This window comes from Dermatophagoides farinae, chromosome 1 (genome assembly GCF_024713945.1).
Source record: "Dermatophagoides farinae isolate YC_2012a chromosome 1, ASM2471394v1, whole genome shotgun sequence".
Lineage (NCBI taxonomy): Eukaryota > Metazoa > Arthropoda > Arachnida > Sarcoptiformes > Pyroglyphidae > Dermatophagoides > Dermatophagoides farinae.
The window spans coordinates 5,777,835-5,795,905 of NC_134677.1; the positions used below are offsets into that span (position 1 = coordinate 5,777,835).

Here is an 18,071-nt window from a genome sequence, read left to right on the forward strand (position 1 = left end):
TGAAAAATGATTTTATTGGATCATTTTTTTTAGACAATTATATTTGTGCTGACTGAAAAGGTTTATAAATCATGAATGATTAATGTAAAAGAATATATAATACCTAATAAAGAACAGGTCACCTATTCGATTATATTCATTTTATGAACATATCGTATGTTTGCAAGTAATCCAGGTTAATTGTTCAGGTTTTAGTTTTCACTAGTTTTCTCAGTTTTTTTCTCTTCACATGATTTTTAAGCAGAAAAAGAAAAAAAATTGCGTATCATTAGTTTTTTCTTATTAAAAAAAAAATAGTTTGCATCTCAATATAATGATAATGAATTCTAAAGAATGATGATTTTGATTTAATAAAGTGCCTGTCGCTTTTTTTTCTCCATACGATGGCACAGAAAAAAATGAATCGATAAATTTTATGGATCGAAAATCCGAATATATATATTGGATATATATGAACATCAAATAGCATCAGCCATAAGTGGTGAAAATACTGAATTTGCACCTGAACAAACAAACAGAAATTGATAAATGGACTTTTTTCCAACCATTAAGTTTGAATGGCTGAAAATTCTGTCATATTGTTGATGCAAATCTAAGTAAGTTTTATTTGATTGAAGCATAAAAAAAGAATTATGAAAAAGGACTTGTAAAAATCAATGAAGTAAATGAAGAAGAAAAACAAGAAGAAGTAGAAGAAAATAAAACGGAAATACATTATTATGAAATGTAAGAACATTATGAGTAGAAATAGAAATTGAATATATACATCTGACATGTTCAATAATAATGTTCAATTAATAAATTTGTTTTTATGCACTAGATTCCGGAAATATAAATGTAAAAATTAATACATAACGGCCATTAATTATTATTCATAACAAGACCATAAAGATACATTACATTTCATCGATGATGATGAAAAGAAATGGAAAAAAGGAACGATTCTAAAAATTGATTTGAATGAAAAAAAAAATTAGAATTCCATACAGTTTTTTTCCATTTCTCATCATCATCATCATCATCTTTAGTATTTAGATTTCATTTCCATAGAATATATTTTCTCATCATATTAAGTAGTAATGAAGTAAATGTATGAGTGGGTAAAAAAAATGCAATGCTATAGATTCCAAGAATAAAATGAATGAATTATCACAAATATCAGAAAAAAAAGAAAATGTATATTTTTCAATGTAAACGAAAAGAATAAAATAAAATAACATGGCCCAATGCAGAACTTATTTTGATGGTAATGCTCATTTTTTTTGTTACCGAGAATGAATGAATGAGTGAAACATTATTTTTCAATTATTATAATTATAATTAGTTATCATTATAATAATCATGATCATTATTCTTTGAATGATGATGATTATTATTATTATTCTGATGATGATGATGATGATGATGATGATGGTAATCGACGGAAAATAACCACAGAAGATTTTTTTTTTGTTTTGTTTCTCTCAACTCATTTTCTTAGATTCATTGATTCATTATGAGCAAAAAAAAATGAAAAATGAAAATAAAGATGAAAATGATGGTTAGTTATGATGATGATGATGATGAAGAAAAATAATTATAATGAATATTGTAGAATATATGTTAAGAATAATGAGAAAAAAAAGCTGTGAATTCGAAGATAGAAAATGAAAACCCATCATCATTATTGTTATTATGAAAAGAGAAAAAGAATCCGGACAGCTTCAAATATACCAAGCACAGACACATAAAATTACAAATTATTATTATTATTAGTGTATTTCGATGTCTATGTCAAATTATTATATATGTTTTGTATAGAATGAACTGGAAAAAAAACTGTCTCTTGATCTATTAGAAAATATGTGTATTTTTTTTCTTCTTGTTGATGAAACATGAGAATTATTGCTAAAAAAAATAGAATATACAATGACCTAATTGAAAATATTCCAAATATTGTTGTGTTTGTGTTTTCTTTCCTTTTAAAGATTAGTTTACAATCACTTGTTATTATAATTGTCATTATAAATTTTCATTTTCCTAACAAATAAATGAAAATTGGATCGAAAATTGAAAACAATTTTTGGGTAAGAGGCTAAAAAAAATTTGTTGTTAAAAATTTTCATTAATTTTGTTATTTTTGTTATTTTTGGTTACCGGCTTACTCCGCAATTTAATGATGACAATTGAAACAAAAAATTAAAAAAAATTGTAATAGAAAATAAAATTTTTAACTTCAAAACAAATTGTTTGTGGGAAAAACTGTGTTACATGTTATTAATTATCATCACCACTATACAATGACATTTGAATAATGGCAATTCATTAGATAAATCATGGAAAAAAACAAGAATAAACCTTGTTATAAGCATGCATAGAAAGTCATCCATCGAAAGTCAACAACAAGGACAACAACAACAACAACAACAAAAACAGCAGCAAAAATAACATAAAATTCCTATGAATTGTCGGTTCTATCTCGAAAATTCTCGAAAGAAAAAATGAAATTTTCCATCAATTCTTTAGAATGGAACGAATGGAAAAATGTATGTTTGTGACAACAACACTAACCAACAAACATAAACTAAGTGAGAAAAAAAATGATGATGATGATGATGAATAACAACGAATTGGACCGAGTGATAATGATGAAAAAATGAAATAATTTTTTTTTCAATCTCATAGAATGTAACTAAAATATAATTGAATCAACAACAAAAGTGACGGAGATATCGCCGAAGGCATTTTTATGGATTGACAATTTTTTTTTTGGTTTAAGTCCATACATTATTTTCTTGGATTTTTATTTTTCGGACCAAAAAAAATGAATGAATGTGTCATTTTTTTTTGTTACCAAAGAAAATTAACAAACATTATTCCTTTATTGGATCATGTCAATCAATCATTCAATGATGATGATGATGATGATGAATTTCATTTCTTTTATAAATCGTTCATTGAAAAATAAAACAACAACAACAACAACATTTTGTGTTCATTGAATGAAAGCATATATTTATGTTCATATGATCATTTTTTTAAGAGATACAAAAAAAAACAAAAAAAAAGTAAATGTCAATTACATACATTATTATAGAATATATATATACCATACGGCTACCATATGAATGTGTCTAGGCTTGGTTTCCAATCAAATAAATGCTTAATGGCTGGAATGGCATTTTGATTATTGGAAATGGATCATCATCGTCATAGCCCCAGAATAATAACAACCAATAATGTATCATTGAAGTATAGATAGACTATCCGGCGTGAACAATAATTATATTCCTGTATTGAAAAAAAAACGAATAGACAACAAAAACAGCAACAAAAAAAAATATCTTGAAATGAGATTCCAAATACGATCGATTTCGATTTCTTTTTCATCATTTACCAGGACCGATATATGATTGTATACCATCATAATCATACACATCGATTAAATTGGCAGACTATTTGTCTATTGAAGAATTTTTCTTTTCCGATACGAATCCTGAAAATAGACAGTTAAATAAAACAAGAATGAAATGAAAATGATTATTACACTCGTTTTTTCCTCGAATGACAATTTTTGATTCTCGTTTTTTTTTGTTTGCTGCTGCTGATGCTGTTGATGATTCTCATACCATTGACATAATAAATACAATAAAAGGCTATAGTGTGAATCAAACAGAAAATAAAATGTTTAAAAAAAAATGATGAAAAAATATTTGTTCCCTGGAAAATTGGATTGAAATTCAAAATGCCATTCGTGTGTGTATTGGACATCGTGCAATTATTGTAAACAGAATGTGTCCGAAATTTGGTTTGAAAATTTTCGGTCTACTGAATAACTAGCTTATGAATGTGAGTGTGTGTGTGTGGAATTTGCTTTTTGGATTCTGAAAATATTTTTTCTTTCTCGGTTTACTGTTGAATGATTACATATTCTTTCTCTGTTGGAACATACACACACACACACATTGAATGATAAAATATGAAATTTGATTTTTTATTCAATAGAAAAAGAGAAAAGATAACGGCGGTTAGAGCAATTTTGTTCACACTATTGACATGTAAATTTTCTTTCCAAATTCGAATTTGAATGAATGTATGTGTGTATGGAGCAATATTATTATTATCGACATTTAAAATCGTTATGACATTAAAAAAAATATCAGCCAGTCATGGATATATTGAATATTGAATTGAATTGAAACTATTCAATCAGGAACAATGAGAAAAAAAATGAAACATAATGCTGACCAGAACGCCCAGAATAAAATTTACCCAATCGACTAGATAGTGAATGAAAGAAAAAAAAATTATTATTCGCAAAGTGAATGTCAATATTTACACTGCTACGAATTTTGAACATCGAATTTTCGTTTCATCCTCCAAGTATGAAAAATATTGTGATATCATGATGAAATATGATTAAATTTTTAAAATTTAGATCCCAATGGTTCATAATTATTATTTCAAAATATATTGAATAACCAAATCAAATAGTAAAATTATAAAAACTGAAAAGAGATATAATAACAAAAATATTTATAACAAAAAAAAACTTATTTTGCCAACAGATGACAGCATCGTAGCATTCTTTAAAGAATTGAGCACATGTTTAATAATTTTATAATTTTTTTCAGAATAAATCGTATTGATTGATCAATGTCACTATCAAAAAGTATTGATCTTGGTTTTGCTGAACCATTCACAAATGAATGGCTATCAAAATCAAAATATTTTCCATCAAAAATCGGTGGTCATCCATCATTTTTGGTATTGAATCCAATTCTTGGTTATGATCAATTAAATTGTCGAAAATGTCAGAAAACAATGCGTTTCATTTTACAATTGTATGCACCGATCGAATCAAATGAACAAGCATTTCATCGACAATTATTCGTTTTCGGTTGTGGACGACAAGAACAATGTTCGAATCAATTTCTCGTCTTTCGATGTCAGTTACCACGGACGAATCAATTCTATTCACATGATCCACCAGATTATGACAAAGACAGTGTTGATTATAATCCCAATCCACTGAAATTTGGTCAATCATTATGTCCAATTTGTGGCATACATGCCAACAAGCGTTGTTCACAATGTCTAAAAATTTCTTATTGTTCTCGAGAGCATCAGATTGTACATTGGAAAAAAGGTGGCCATAAAGATAAATGTCAGCAAAATGATCAGGAAACAAATGATTCAAATAATGTTAGATATGAAAATCTTGTTTTTCCAGGTTTGCTTATTAACTTTATTTTTTTAAAAACACTCCGATGACACATTTCTATTTAATTATTTAGAATATGAAATAATTATTGATGAAGCGGATGAAACAGAAAACCAACCTGATGATCAAGATGATGTTAGTGAGATGGAAATGAAAAAATATCAGGACTATGTCCACCAAAATCAACCATCATGCCAAAATGAAAATATTGAACAATATTTACCCGAAGATGAATGTAATGAACAGGAACAGCAAACTTTTGATCGTTTTCGGCAAGCTATACGTCGTGGTGAAATTATCCGTTATGATTCTTATTGGCAACAGCAAAATTTATTAAGCAAACAATCCTTTGATCGTATCCTATGGATTTCAAATCGTAACCGCATTACGGATGTACCGAAATGTGAAAATTGTGGCTCACAACGACGATTCGAATTTCAAATCATGCCCAACCTGTTGAATAAAATTCAGTTGTCCAAAAATGATCACATGGACTGGGGAACATTACTCGTGTTTACTTGTTCAATGAATTGTATAAAAAATCATCCAACTAATGTGTTGGATTTCTATCAACCAGAATATATTCATAATCAAACTATTAGTTAGATGTTGCTCAAAGCGACTTCTGCTGTTGGAATTTTGTTATTCATAAATGGTATCCATGGTTACAGGAATAATGGACTTTTTGATTTTTCTAATGTTTATATTGATTCGAGTCAAACGAATTTCTATTCTTTGTGTCATTTTCTTCAAGAATAAAGTACAAAAGATGAATTTATTTGTTAAACCTCTGTATATTCATTATAATAGTCGGTTATTATCCGAAGCAACAATATTTTTTATCATCATAACATTGATTCGTTTTATATTACCATTAATGATCGTATGGAGAACTGATTCATTCTGGATTAAAGAATCGGAATATCGTGAAATGCCAGATATTGATTTCAGAAAAGATTTAATCCTATTACTCAATGTTAAAACCATAGCTAATCAAGAAGAACATATCATTGGATTCAGTACAATCGATGCGATAAATCGAATTCTTGATGACGATAAATATTTGATTCCGATTAATATTGTACAGTATGAATACGATTACGATAATGATAATCGATATGATGAATTAAAATTAATACTTGATATTCCGGTGGATTTGAATCGAACCCATGTTGTTGGATTTCGTTTATTAACATTTTTTCAATATCGTTTATCGGAACGTATACAGCTAGAAATGGAATCATTGGCTGATTTAAACATTAACGATCGTATTGGTGGACAATACGTACGCATTGAAGGTCATCTAGAATTTGTACAACGAAAACCATTCAATCATCGTGGTTATGAATTTCGATTCAATCAAAGCATTATTCCTTCGGATAAAAAAATTCACCTTGAAGACATTCTACTAAGATATTCGCTTCGAAAATGTAAGTACTGTCTATACATATTGAAAAATTTTATTTATTGTTTTTTTTGTGATCAAAGATTTTACTCAAATGAATGTCGACTATCAACACTGGCAACCATATCAATCAATACTTAACACGCGAACTAAACATCCATTCCGATTAGATGTAACCATCTATTATCATGATCAATTATTTCGATACTACACTGGATTCTGGTATCTAATCAAATGGGCATTGGTACAATATCTGGCTGTATTTATCATCATTGACTATTTTATCCATTGGATTCAATGTTTGGTATTCGATGGCTATATAGTAGCAACGATTCCACGAATACAAAATGTACATTTATTAAATTCAATTTTAATGAAAAAACAATTTTGAATTGTTCTCTTTCGAAATCAAATGTGGCTCTGAAAAGAGCCGTTTAATGGATGAAAAAAAATTATGAAATAAATGAAAAATTTTTATTTTTTAGCCTTTTTAGGCGTCGATGGTTTTTTCGATGCAACTTTTTTCGGTGATTTCGATGATTTTGCTGTCGGTTTTTTTGCTTTCTTTCCGGCCGATTTAGGTTTACTTACGGCTAGTTTGGCTTTTTTCGGTGTAGCTGATTTTTCTTTTTTTGTTGATTTTTCCTTTTTTTCGCTTGATGGTTTGCTTGATTTAACTACCTTCACAGTTTTCGGCTTTGATGATGATGGTTTTGGTTTAGGTGATTTAGGTTTGGCCAGTTTTTTCGGCTTTTTTTCCCCAGATTCACTTTTAGCTGCTTTGTTTAATTTAAACGAGCCACTTGCGCCTTTACCTTTTGCCTGAATCAGTTCACCTTTAGTTACGCCAGATTTCAAATATTTACGAACAAACGGTGTAATCTTTTCAATGTCGACAGTGTAATGAGATTGGATGTATTTTTTGATTGCTTGAAGTGATGAACCATTTCGTTCTTTTAGCTCTTTGATAGCATCTTTAACCATCGATGAAACGGGTGGATGATTCGGTTTAGCTTTTGGCTTTTTGTCTTTCGAAACTTTCGGTTTACTAGTTTTCGTTTTTTTTGATTGACCAGCCGTAGCTTGAGTTTGAGCAACTTCAACTTCTGTCATTGTGGATGGACAAGAAAATAACAAAACATAAAATTGAAAATTTGTGCCAAGAATTTGTAAACAAAGTATATTTATACCTTTTGCTCAAATCGAGAACGAGATCCGTGAGTGATGAAGGCGGAGCTTCAATTTTGGCGCGCTTTGCAAACAAATTTCGAAAAAATTAAGCGGCCATTTTAAGAAAATATCTGAACCAAAAAGATATTCACAAAACAAGTTTAATAATAGGAAAGTCAACTTCAATTGAACCATGAAAATTTTTGGACTATTTGAATATTTGGTCTCTATGATTGATAGATCGAATTTCATCGAACCAAAATAATCATAGATTCAGAATTTTACCATAAATCGAATAACAAAAACTGAATTCAACTTCAACAAAGTTTTTATTGCATCATCATTAGATTACAGAATAAATCAATTTCAAAAAATAGCTCTTAATTCTCAAGTAAATTATTGGTGGCCCTGAAAAGGACCGTTTTTCGTATGAGGTATTTATAACTAGGTTGGGATAATGTTGAAAAAACAATAAATGTTTTAACCGCCAAAACCATACAAGGTACGTCCTTGACGTTTCAATGCATAAACAACATCCATGGCAGTGACGGTTTTACGTTTAGCATGCTCGGTATAAGTGACAGCATCGCGGATGACGTTTTCAAGAAAAACTTTTAATACGCCACGTGTTTCTTCATATATCAATCCGGAAATACGTTTTACACCACCACGACGAGCCAAACGACGGATAGCTGGTTTTGTGATACCTTGGATATTATCACGAAGAACTTTACGATGACGTTTAGCGCCACCTTTTCCAAGACCTTTACCACCTTTACCACGACCAGACATGATTAATCGAGAATTTGTCAAAAAAAAAATTGAAGTTACCACGAAATACAAAAGATAGCGAGTGAAGATTGGATTGCCAATTTTTGGAATTTATATACTCGTAGAGTAGAGCTCGAGTGAACTCAGTCTTTTCGTAGCGCATGTCAAAACGGTGTCGATTTTCGCGCGAAAACTACATGGTGATAGCAAAGGTTGTTTTTTTTGTAATACTCAAAAGGAATAATTGATTTTTATCAAAGTTTGCGCCAAAAAAAAACTACTACCAAAACAAAATAAAATCTGGCGTGGTCTGCCATGACAAAAAAAAAACGGTTTTTTTTCTTTCGATAAACTTTCTAAATAAGTGAATAAATCAAACTGGAATTTATAGAAATTTTTTTTTATAACCATCTCGAACTAAAAGTTGTTTGAGATCATGTTTCGTTTATACATTGAAATAAACTCGAGAAATCGGTTTCTATTTTCATTATCTTTGACTCACTCAATTCACATGGTAAACTTTTTTCAAATAAGCTCATTTTCTAAATTCACAATAGCAGACTTCTGATGATGTTAAGAAATTTAAATGATTTTATTTTATTATTCAAATGACAAAATGATAAATAAAGATTAAAAAAAAACTCGAATCTCAATTGGATAAAAATGTGGTCCTAAAAAGGACCGTTTGTATATGAATGATGGATTAGAATAAAATGAAAAGTGATGAATTTAAGCCCGTTCGCCACGAATTCGTCGAGCCAATTGGATATCTTTAGGCATAATAGTTACACGTTTTGCATGGATAGCACACAAGTTTGTGTCTTCGAATAAACCAACGAGATAAGCCTCCGAAGCTTCTTGCAATGCCATTACAGCTGAAGATTGGAAACGAAGATCGGTTTTGAAATCTTGTGCAATTTCACGGACTAATCGTTGGAATGGCAATTTACGGATCAACAATTCAGTTGATTTCTGGTAACGACGAATCTCACGAAGAGCGACGGTACCTGGACGATAACGATGGGGTTTTTTCACACCACCAGTAGCTGGAGCCGATTTTCGGGCAGCTTTTGTGGCCAATTGTTTACGTGGAGCTTTGCCACCAGTCGATTTACGTGCAGTTTGTTTGGTACGAGCCATGATAATGACTTTTAGAAATTGATTGCTTGAAATGAACAGAATGACAAACAAATGCAAATGATAGCCGCTTTAGTTTGATTCAGGTTCAATTTATACTCAATTGCTGTGTTGGGCTTCTATGTTCTACACATTGAATGGGCAGGGTTTGGAAAAAATGGCGCGAAAATTTTGACTCATCGATTATTGGCGGCAAATTTGAATCACATATCGATTATACTCATTATGGGTGATGCCATTTATATTTGACTAGAACATTGAATTTGCAACATTAACTTCAATTCTTTTTATTTCGATTTTTTTTTAATTTACACAATTTAGAACAATTAATATTTTAGAAAAAAAAATTTATTTACACATAAATGATAAGAACTCAGGAAATCGCTTACAATACAAGCTCATTTCTTATTCGCAATTATTTAGTGGCCCTAAAAAGGACCGTTTTTATATGAAAAATGATTGTAATTTAAAATTAAGCAGTTTTTTCGGTTTTCTTCGGCAACAATACGGCTTGAATGTTGGGCAACACACCACCTTGGGCGATGGTCACACCACTCAACAATTTGTTCAATTCTTCATCATTACGGATGGCCAATTGTAAATGTCGAGGAATGATACGGGTTTTCTTGTTATCACGGGCTGCATTACCGGCCAATTCCAGAACTTCGGCGGCCAAATATTCGAGAACGGCAGCAAGGTAGACTGGAGCACCAGCGCCAACACGTTCAGCATAATTTCCTTTACGCAACAAACGGTGGATACGACCAACCGGAAATTGAAGACCAGCTCGGGATGAACGAGATTTGGCTTTGGTCTTGACTTTACCGCCTTTACCACGTCCAGACATTGTATATTTGATTTGAGGTAAATGAGCAAATGAATAGCAAAACAAAAAAAAATTTCGAATGTTAGAAATGTATTGCAATGATTTAGCTTAAATACTCTAAAAGTGGTGTACGTAGCAAAAACGCGCCAAATTTTTTAGCTCCTCCTTTTTTGAAACGTGATTGGCTCGTGCTGCGTACACCACTTAGAATCGTATATAAGTCGAACTTTGACAGAAAAAATCATTATTCTGTTTGTTTGGTTTTTTCGATCAACAATTTGAACTTCAACAACGAATCTGCAACAATGGCCCCACCAAGCACTGGTAAAGCTGTCAAAAAATCCGGCAAAGCCCAAAAATCTGTTCGTGCTACGGACAAGAAGAAGAAACACCGTCGTCGCAGGAAGGAATCTTTCTCGATCTACATCTATAAGGTGTTGAAGCAAGTCCACCCGGACACCGGTATTTCATCGAAAGCCATGTCAATCATGAACTCGTTTGTGAACGACATCTTCGAAAGAATTGCTGCCGAATCATCTCGTTTGTCTCATTATAACAAACGAACAACCATTACATCGAGAGAAGTTCAAACGGCTGTCCGACTTTTGTTACCTGGTGAATTGGCCAAGCATGCCGTATCCGAAGGAACCAAAGCCGTCACCAAATATACATCCAGCAAATAAACTTTATTAATTATAAACGGTCCTTTTCAGGGCCACTAAATAACATTCTGATATGGAGCAATTTTCATTTTTTAATTGTTTTGTATAATAAATAAGATTACGAATTCCGTCGCATACATCGAACATTTTATAATTTAATTTGGTATTTAAAAGCATAAACAAAATCGTGATTTAGTATTTTTTGTGTTAAAGTGAGTTTTTTTTCCTATTTCCTGAATGATGAATTGGTTCAACATTTTTTATTTTGTGTCGATTCTTATGCTCGTTATTGTTATTGATTCAATTCAAGCTGCCAATAATAAGCGTTTTCAGTCTTCATCATTGAGAAGAGATCAAGATTTCGAAAATATTGGTGGCCGAAAACGAAATGTTTTTGGAGCCAATAATCTTGAAAACCGTCTGGAAGCTAATTTTGTCGCTGCTATTGTTTATGTAGGACCATGTTGCGATTATAAGGATGTAGCACTCTCAAACCAATTAAAAGTGCACTGTACTGCCACTGTCATTAGCCCTAATTATATTCTAACAACAGCAGTTTGTTTGTAAGTATAAATACAATCATTTTAACATTAATAATTTCATATTTTTACTTTTATTTATTGCTATTTAGAGTACAACATATTGCGAAAAATCCTAGTCATTTCTATGTCATTTTTGATTTGAATCCATTAGAAAAATGGCGTAACTTTGCTGTAAATAATAATGGAAATTTTTTGGCTAGGAGAATTATCAATCATAAGGTTGATCGATTACTGTACAATAATGAAAGAATTAAACAATCTATATAATTTTTATTTTTTTTTATAAATTCTTCCATACAGGTTCATGGAAAATATACGACTACTGATCCGTATAAATATAATTTGGCTTTGATACAATTGGACAAACCAATAAACTTGACAACACCTATTGTAGCTGAAACGCCACTTCCATATATCTCACATTATCGTCCATATTGTAAAGAATATAGCGAAGTGGATTACACCGATGTATATATGAATCACTGTTTTTTCTATGGATATGGTCCTAATCGTTATGATAACACCACACATAGAACCGGAATACTGAAACGTTTTCATTTGCCATTATTAAATTCACGCTATTGTCGATATTTTGATGCAACTTTTGATCTAAAATCAAATCTTTGTGCTGGTCATAAACGAGTTACAAATAAGGATGAAAAATTTAAAGGATTTATTGGAGGCGACTTTGGCGGTCCATTAGTATGCACAGTCATAAATGTACGAAATTTTAAAGATGTTTCTAAACGTTTAGTGGTGGGTATTGCATCCATGAGCGCTTTGGTGACACTTCCTGATCATTCATTAAGATTGTTCGATTACTTTTCAAGCACTCGATTCTTTCGTGATTGGATCGAAGATCTATCTGATCGTAATCGATTGTAGAATGTTTTGAAAATGAGTATTGGTTAGTAATTATTTGTAAAATTGTGTATCAAATGTGAGTAAATGTACGGAAGTAAAACAAATTGTTGAATGAAATTTTTTTTTTGTAAAAATTCAATTTTTAATGTAAAAAATGGGATCGCTTAAAACAAAGAAAAAATCAATTTTCTTATTTTTTTAAATATTTATGGCTATAAAATTTATTCCACGTGTGTGTGTGTGTGTGTGTGTGTGATATACAGTTTACGTAGTTTTAAAAAATTACAATTTAACACAAAAATCGAGAATAAAATTGATCACAGATGATGAAAGTGAAAAAAAATTAAAAAATAAAAGTCATAATTAAAACGATTTAAATTATTGGCAATTTTTTCCATATCAATTACGATTGATGAGAAAAAATAATTTAGAAATTCGTGAATTCAGAACGGTTTAAGATCCAATTGATAATTAAGGCCATCATTATTATCCCAAAATTCTTGTCCATCGCCGGTTGTAAAACGGATGGCAAAAAACATTTTCGTTATCGATTCATTATGGTGAGAATGTTCGTTATTGCTTTTGTTTGATGGTTTAATTTGATGATAGAATGGTGATGAATGATAATGATAATGATTGAGATTAAAATCCTGTGGTCGAGCATAGATGACAAATGAAAATTTATCTGTATGGCCATCATGCGAGCCAGGCATATAGGTTGCTTCACGTTCAATAAACGTTTTCCATTCATCGAACGTATATCGGACAAATACTTTTTTAACAAAATGAACATTTTCGACTGATACATTTCCATAAACAGTCGTTTCGGCCATTGTCAATGAATGCAAAATAACTTTTCGTTCAAATAAACGTCGACTAAAATCTAGACTCAACGATGGTATTGTAAAATTAGCAATGACAAGTTCGTATCGAGGATTGAGATTCATCGTATTGTTTAAGTAATCACGTTTCATTGATGGTATTGATGAGAATCGTGTATTATTTTGCATGGAATTTGTTTTCATATTGTCTCCTGTTCCATGCCAACTGTCACTATTCCATTCATTATTTAAAGGAGGTGTGTATGATGAATATCGACGTGGTGGTATCTGCGGCGTTAGCATAAAATAACGAACATTTTCCAATGAATGACCAAGAGTATCGGCAAAACGAACATTTTTCTTTTCATAATGAATGCTTAAAGATTTCGTTCGAAGAATGGATGTTTTTTTCTTTCGATTAGGCTTTGAAACATCAACATCGAGCGATTCTGTATAAGCCGGTTCTTCATTTTTCTGTTTTCGATTATTTAACTGATTGATCTGATCGGATAATTGTTGAGTTGCAGCTGCTAGCCACGCGGCTGCCGTTTCTTGTTTTTTGTTTGTACCTTTTATTTTAAAAAAATCCAAATTATAATGAAAAAACAAAATTAGAATCTGGTTATTAAAATAATTGGTTCATAAAAATAATTGCTTGTCCAACTACCACAAAAAAATAGCTGAAAATCGATTGCTTTGACATGACAAAGATTTTTAGAAGTGGCGGTAAAAAAATTAGCGGCTGTCGTCATCGAATGTGATGACGGCGAAGAAATAGTATTGATTTCATAATTCTGACAAAACATGATTATAAATAAATATGAATCATTTCAATAAAAACTCTTGACATCCAATAAACCAATAAATACCATTTATATATAATTTGTTATAAGTGTAATCAACAGGCAGTTCATTGATAATTATTTCAAAAAAAAAAATATTTGATTGATTTTGTTTTCATGTGACAGATAACTTTTTAGAAAAAAAATGATTACCAGATTCCTCAAAATAGATTTGATGATGATGTTACAGGGTCTCACGAAAACAAAATTTCCATCAATTGAATTATTATTCATTCAGATTTCCTTTATGAGTGGTGAATAAATATTTCATCAAAACATTGAAAAAATCATCACTGAAATAGTAACCTAATTTCTCTCACGGATTAATTTCACGGTCAGAAACTAGATGGAGATGAGTTTTTTTTTTGATACCTAAGATAGAACTTTGAAGAAATTAAGTTGCTCGAATTCTAAAATATACAGCATTGCAAAATATCAAATATTTGAATGAAAAGAATCAGATTGAGAGCTAATTATAGCAAGTTTTATATTGTTTTAAAAAGCTGCTAATTTAATGCTATAGCTAGATGCAATCTTCATTCATTCATTATCAATTATTCTCATTGTCAACAATGATTATCATATGATCTCTTAAATGTTTATGATGAGAAAAATTCAACCTTCAAAATTGTTATCATTTATGCAAAGCTAAATTCAAATTGAAAACTATCAAGAAAGTTTTTTTTCTATTTCTGTTTGGTCGATGACAGATAAACTGAATGAATGATGGAAAGAAAAATAATACTGGAATCATTAGGTCAATGCGTGTGTGTTAAATGATGAATTTATCATCAATTGATCAATCAAAAATAAGAGAGGCGCACAAAAAACCCGTAAATTGTGATTTTTTTTTATCTCAAATGAAAGCAAAAAAAATTGATAAAAAATCTACAAACACACACGCACAATAAGTTATAAATATCAATAATCATTGAAAAATTTGTCTAACTTTTTTTTCTTCTTTTCTTTGGAAACATATAGAAAATGATGATTACAACTAATCTTTCCAGGAACACTGTCCGTGTTTATTTATGACACTGAGAAAGTTGAATAACCAAAAAATAAACCGCCAAGCACTGACTTTTTTTTAATCCTCAAATTAAAAAAAACACCACTAAATATTCTATTTCAATCGATTTCCTTGTTTGGATTAACCACGATGAAGAAAAAAATGCTCTTACCTGATTTGAACAATGTTGTTCTATATTGATTTAGATTTGATGTCTTTTCGTTTTGATCTGACTCGCTTTCATCATATACATCAGCGTTATTATCATTTTTAAGATCATCAACATTCGACAAACTTGTTTCCAGTTTATCCACATTATTCAGTGTTGTTTCGTCAAATTGATCATTGTGAATGTAATTTGGGCGTTGAAGATGATCATGATAGACAGCATCGTTATCACCTTCACGAAGTTTAGAGATTAATTCTAAATCAGGCAATATCGGTACCATGGAACTATTTTTCCGTTCACCACGTCGATTCCATTTTTCATCATCTAATGATGACGTTGACATATCCATGGAATTTATATTGTTTGATTTAGTCATTTCAATTTTTAATCGAGCCAGGTCATCTTCAATTGTCGTTTCATTTGATTCATCTGAAACTATAGATTTATCTTTATCAGTCAGATATTTTTCAACGATTGCCAAATCTAGTTCAGTTGATGATCGCCGTCGTTTGTAAATATCCAACGAATCGACGCGAGAATTTTTTGGAAGATTTTCTTGTCCTTGTTGATCCATTATCTCATTATCATTTGTGATAGTTTCGTTTTTTAATGGCTCAACAAATTCATTTTTATCTTTATATAAATCAATCGAATCTAAACGTTGTGAAATTTCTTGGAATTTTTGATCAAAAAATTTTAGGTTCGGTAATGAACTTGCCAATAGGGAATCACTATCCTCATTAGTGGTCGAATTATCATTTAAATTGTCATTTGTCGGGGTCATTTTATCGGAATACAGGATAGGCAATGACATTGAACATCCGATTTTTTGCCAGAATATTGCTGTCGAAGGTAAAGACATAGTTGATGTTGATTTAGCAAACGTAGATGGCATGACAAAATTTCCATTATGGTGATTTGACGTCCGCCCTTTGAATGATACATTTCCGGTATTGAACGATGTTGTTGCAGCTGCTGATACTACTGTTGAATGACACCAATTGCTCCTGTGGCTCATCGATAATAATGGTGTAGTCATTTTTTGCTTCAATTTCCTTCAGTTTATGGAATTTTGTTGATTATTATGTTGAAATTAATGAACAACCATCAACATTCATATATTTATCACAGTTCTTAAACTTTGAAATGAATTTAAACTTTTAAATTTTTTCAAATTTGATAATTCGATTAAATCACATTCATCAGTCTTGATGAATCAAACCTAAAAAAATGAATAAAAAAATCATTCATGAAAAAATTTTTCTTAGTTTGGCATACAATTATTTTGTTGTAGAAATAAAAAAAAATTCCTGGCAAACACTCTGTGGGTTAGTAATGATGTGAATGATGATGATGTAGGATGTAGTCGACATGCTAGGCAACATTCGAATCCGATCAACAACAAGAAAAAAAACTAAAACGGGCATGCATCAAACAACGAGGACGATGACGACGACGAAAATATCTCGACAGATCCCAAGATGAAATGCATGCATGCAGACAGCGTAATTATTAGATGTGGTAAAATGTTGATGATAATCGGGTGGTTATGCAATCAGAAGAAAAAAAAATTGATTCACTGTAATGATGATTATGATAGTGGTGGCAGTATTGTTGAAAAATAATTGCCCTCGAACCATCATAAACTGGTGATTTTTTTTTTGTTTGTAAATTGTTCATATATTTTTGTCTATTTCTTTTATTTTATGGATTTATGGATGTTTTGATTTTGATGCCAAATGTCAACAATGAATAATTTTATCAACATTTTAACCTAACAAACAAAAATGCATTGTTCATTGTCGTCAAATCCAAATAATCAATAAAGAAAACAGATCAAAAAAAATCGTATGATGAAAAGGCATGATTTTCTTAGTTGATTATTTCTATCATGCGACGAACACGCGATATTCTGTCCCCTACCATCTAAATCAATCGTTGAACAATCAAAAATCATTGATGATCAAAACAAATTTTTATTGACAGGATTTCTATCACCATTTGATTGATCTTGTTTGTTTTTAGTCAATTTAATCATTGAAATAAATTTTCATATCAAATATTCGAATGTTGATGATATTAAATATGTCAAATCAAAAAACAAAAATCATTCAATATGAATGCAAATAAACCTAAACAATGTATAGTATACATGAGATGATACTCACCAATATAGAAGGTCCGACAGTTGACAACAACAACAAAAATCAGCTATTTTTAATAAACCGTTGTGGTTTATGGAAGTTGACAGCATTATTTGATTTTTAATTTTAATTTTTTTAGCAAAAATAATGATTATTTTGCCATCCGGTGGTCACATAGATTTGTCAGACAAATGATCACTCAAAAAAAACCATACAGTGACTGGCTGATCAGTGATGTAAATATTTGTCCATTTTTATAAAAGCAAAGAATGTTTACAACTATAGTTTTAGATATATATTGGCCAAATAGAAAAACAAAATATCGTATGGTTGCCATGTGTGTGTGTGTGTGTTTGTGTAAGTATGTTTGCTCATGTCGTTGGCTTATTTGACTGATGACACATTCGCACTAAAAGAATTTTTTTTCTTTTCGTTAAAGATTTGACCTCTTATGATAATGGTGATGGTGTCGACTTTGTTTTTTTCTTTTGCCTTTACCATTTTGT

General features: G+C 30.6%; 6 protein-coding genes across 7 annotated transcripts; 3 read left to right on the forward strand and 3 right to left on the reverse strand.

Annotated features, from left to right (window-relative positions):
* Positions 1–4,252: 4,252 nt before the first annotated feature.
* Positions 4,253–5,971, forward strand: LOC124492549 (programmed cell death protein 2-like). The gene is made up of 3 exons (XM_047055468.2): positions 4,253–4,362; positions 4,614–5,212; positions 5,277–5,971. Exons 2-3 carry the CDS (start codon positions 4,636–4,638, stop codon positions 5,807–5,809), a joined length of 1,110 nt encoding a protein of 369 aa, XP_046911424.2. The 5' UTR covers positions 4,253–4,362; positions 4,614–4,635; the 3' UTR covers positions 5,810–5,971.
* Positions 5,856–7,092, forward strand: LOC124492550 (transmembrane protein 231-like). The gene is made up of 2 exons (XM_047055469.1): positions 5,856–6,633; positions 6,692–7,092. The coding sequence occupies exons 1-2, from the start codon at positions 5,856–5,858 to the stop codon at positions 6,997–6,999; spliced, it is 1,086 nt and encodes a 361-aa protein (XP_046911425.1). The 3' UTR covers positions 7,000–7,092.
* Positions 6,941–8,768, reverse strand: LOC124492551 (uncharacterized). The gene is made up of 2 exons (XM_047055470.2): positions 8,264–8,768; positions 6,941–7,798 (listed from the first exon to the last, which is right to left on the reverse strand). The coding sequence occupies exons 1-2, from the start codon at positions 8,568–8,570 to the stop codon at positions 7,083–7,085; spliced, it is 1,023 nt and encodes a 340-aa protein (XP_046911426.2). The 5' UTR covers positions 8,571–8,768; the 3' UTR covers positions 6,941–7,082.
* Positions 8,769–9,122: 354 nt separating this feature from the next.
* Positions 9,123–10,573, reverse strand: LOC124492552 (histone H3). Its single transcript, XM_047055471.2, has 2 exons — positions 10,166–10,573; positions 9,123–9,660 (listed from the first exon to the last, which is right to left on the reverse strand). The coding sequence occupies exons 1-2, from the start codon at positions 10,531–10,533 to the stop codon at positions 9,279–9,281; spliced, it is 750 nt and encodes a 249-aa protein (XP_046911427.2). The 5' UTR covers positions 10,534–10,573; the 3' UTR covers positions 9,123–9,278.
* A 636-nt stretch (positions 10,574–11,209) lies between these two features.
* LOC124492030 (coagulation factor IX) lies at positions 11,210–12,782 on the forward strand. The gene is made up of 3 exons (XM_047054793.2): positions 11,210–11,737; positions 11,806–11,935; positions 12,017–12,782. The coding sequence occupies exons 1-3, from the start codon at positions 11,412–11,414 to the stop codon at positions 12,599–12,601; spliced, it is 1,041 nt and encodes a 346-aa protein (XP_046910749.2). The 5' UTR covers positions 11,210–11,411; the 3' UTR covers positions 12,602–12,782.
* On the reverse strand, positions 12,698–18,059 carry LOC124492029 (uncharacterized). Of its 2 annotated transcripts, none has more exons than XM_047054791.2 (3): positions 17,590–18,059; positions 15,425–16,643; positions 12,698–13,970 (listed from the first exon to the last, which is right to left on the reverse strand). In XM_047054791.2, the coding sequence occupies exons 2-3, from the start codon at positions 16,458–16,460 to the stop codon at positions 13,024–13,026; spliced, it is 1,983 nt and encodes a 660-aa protein (XP_046910747.2). In that variant the 5' UTR covers positions 16,461–16,643; positions 17,590–18,059; the 3' UTR covers positions 12,698–13,023. The 2 variants fall into 2 exon arrangements, with proteins under 2 accessions (XP_046910747.2, XP_046910748.2); XM_047054792.2 differs by lacking the exon at positions 17,590–18,059 and adding an exon at positions 16,700–17,229.
* Positions 18,060–18,071: the final 12 nt, after the last annotated feature.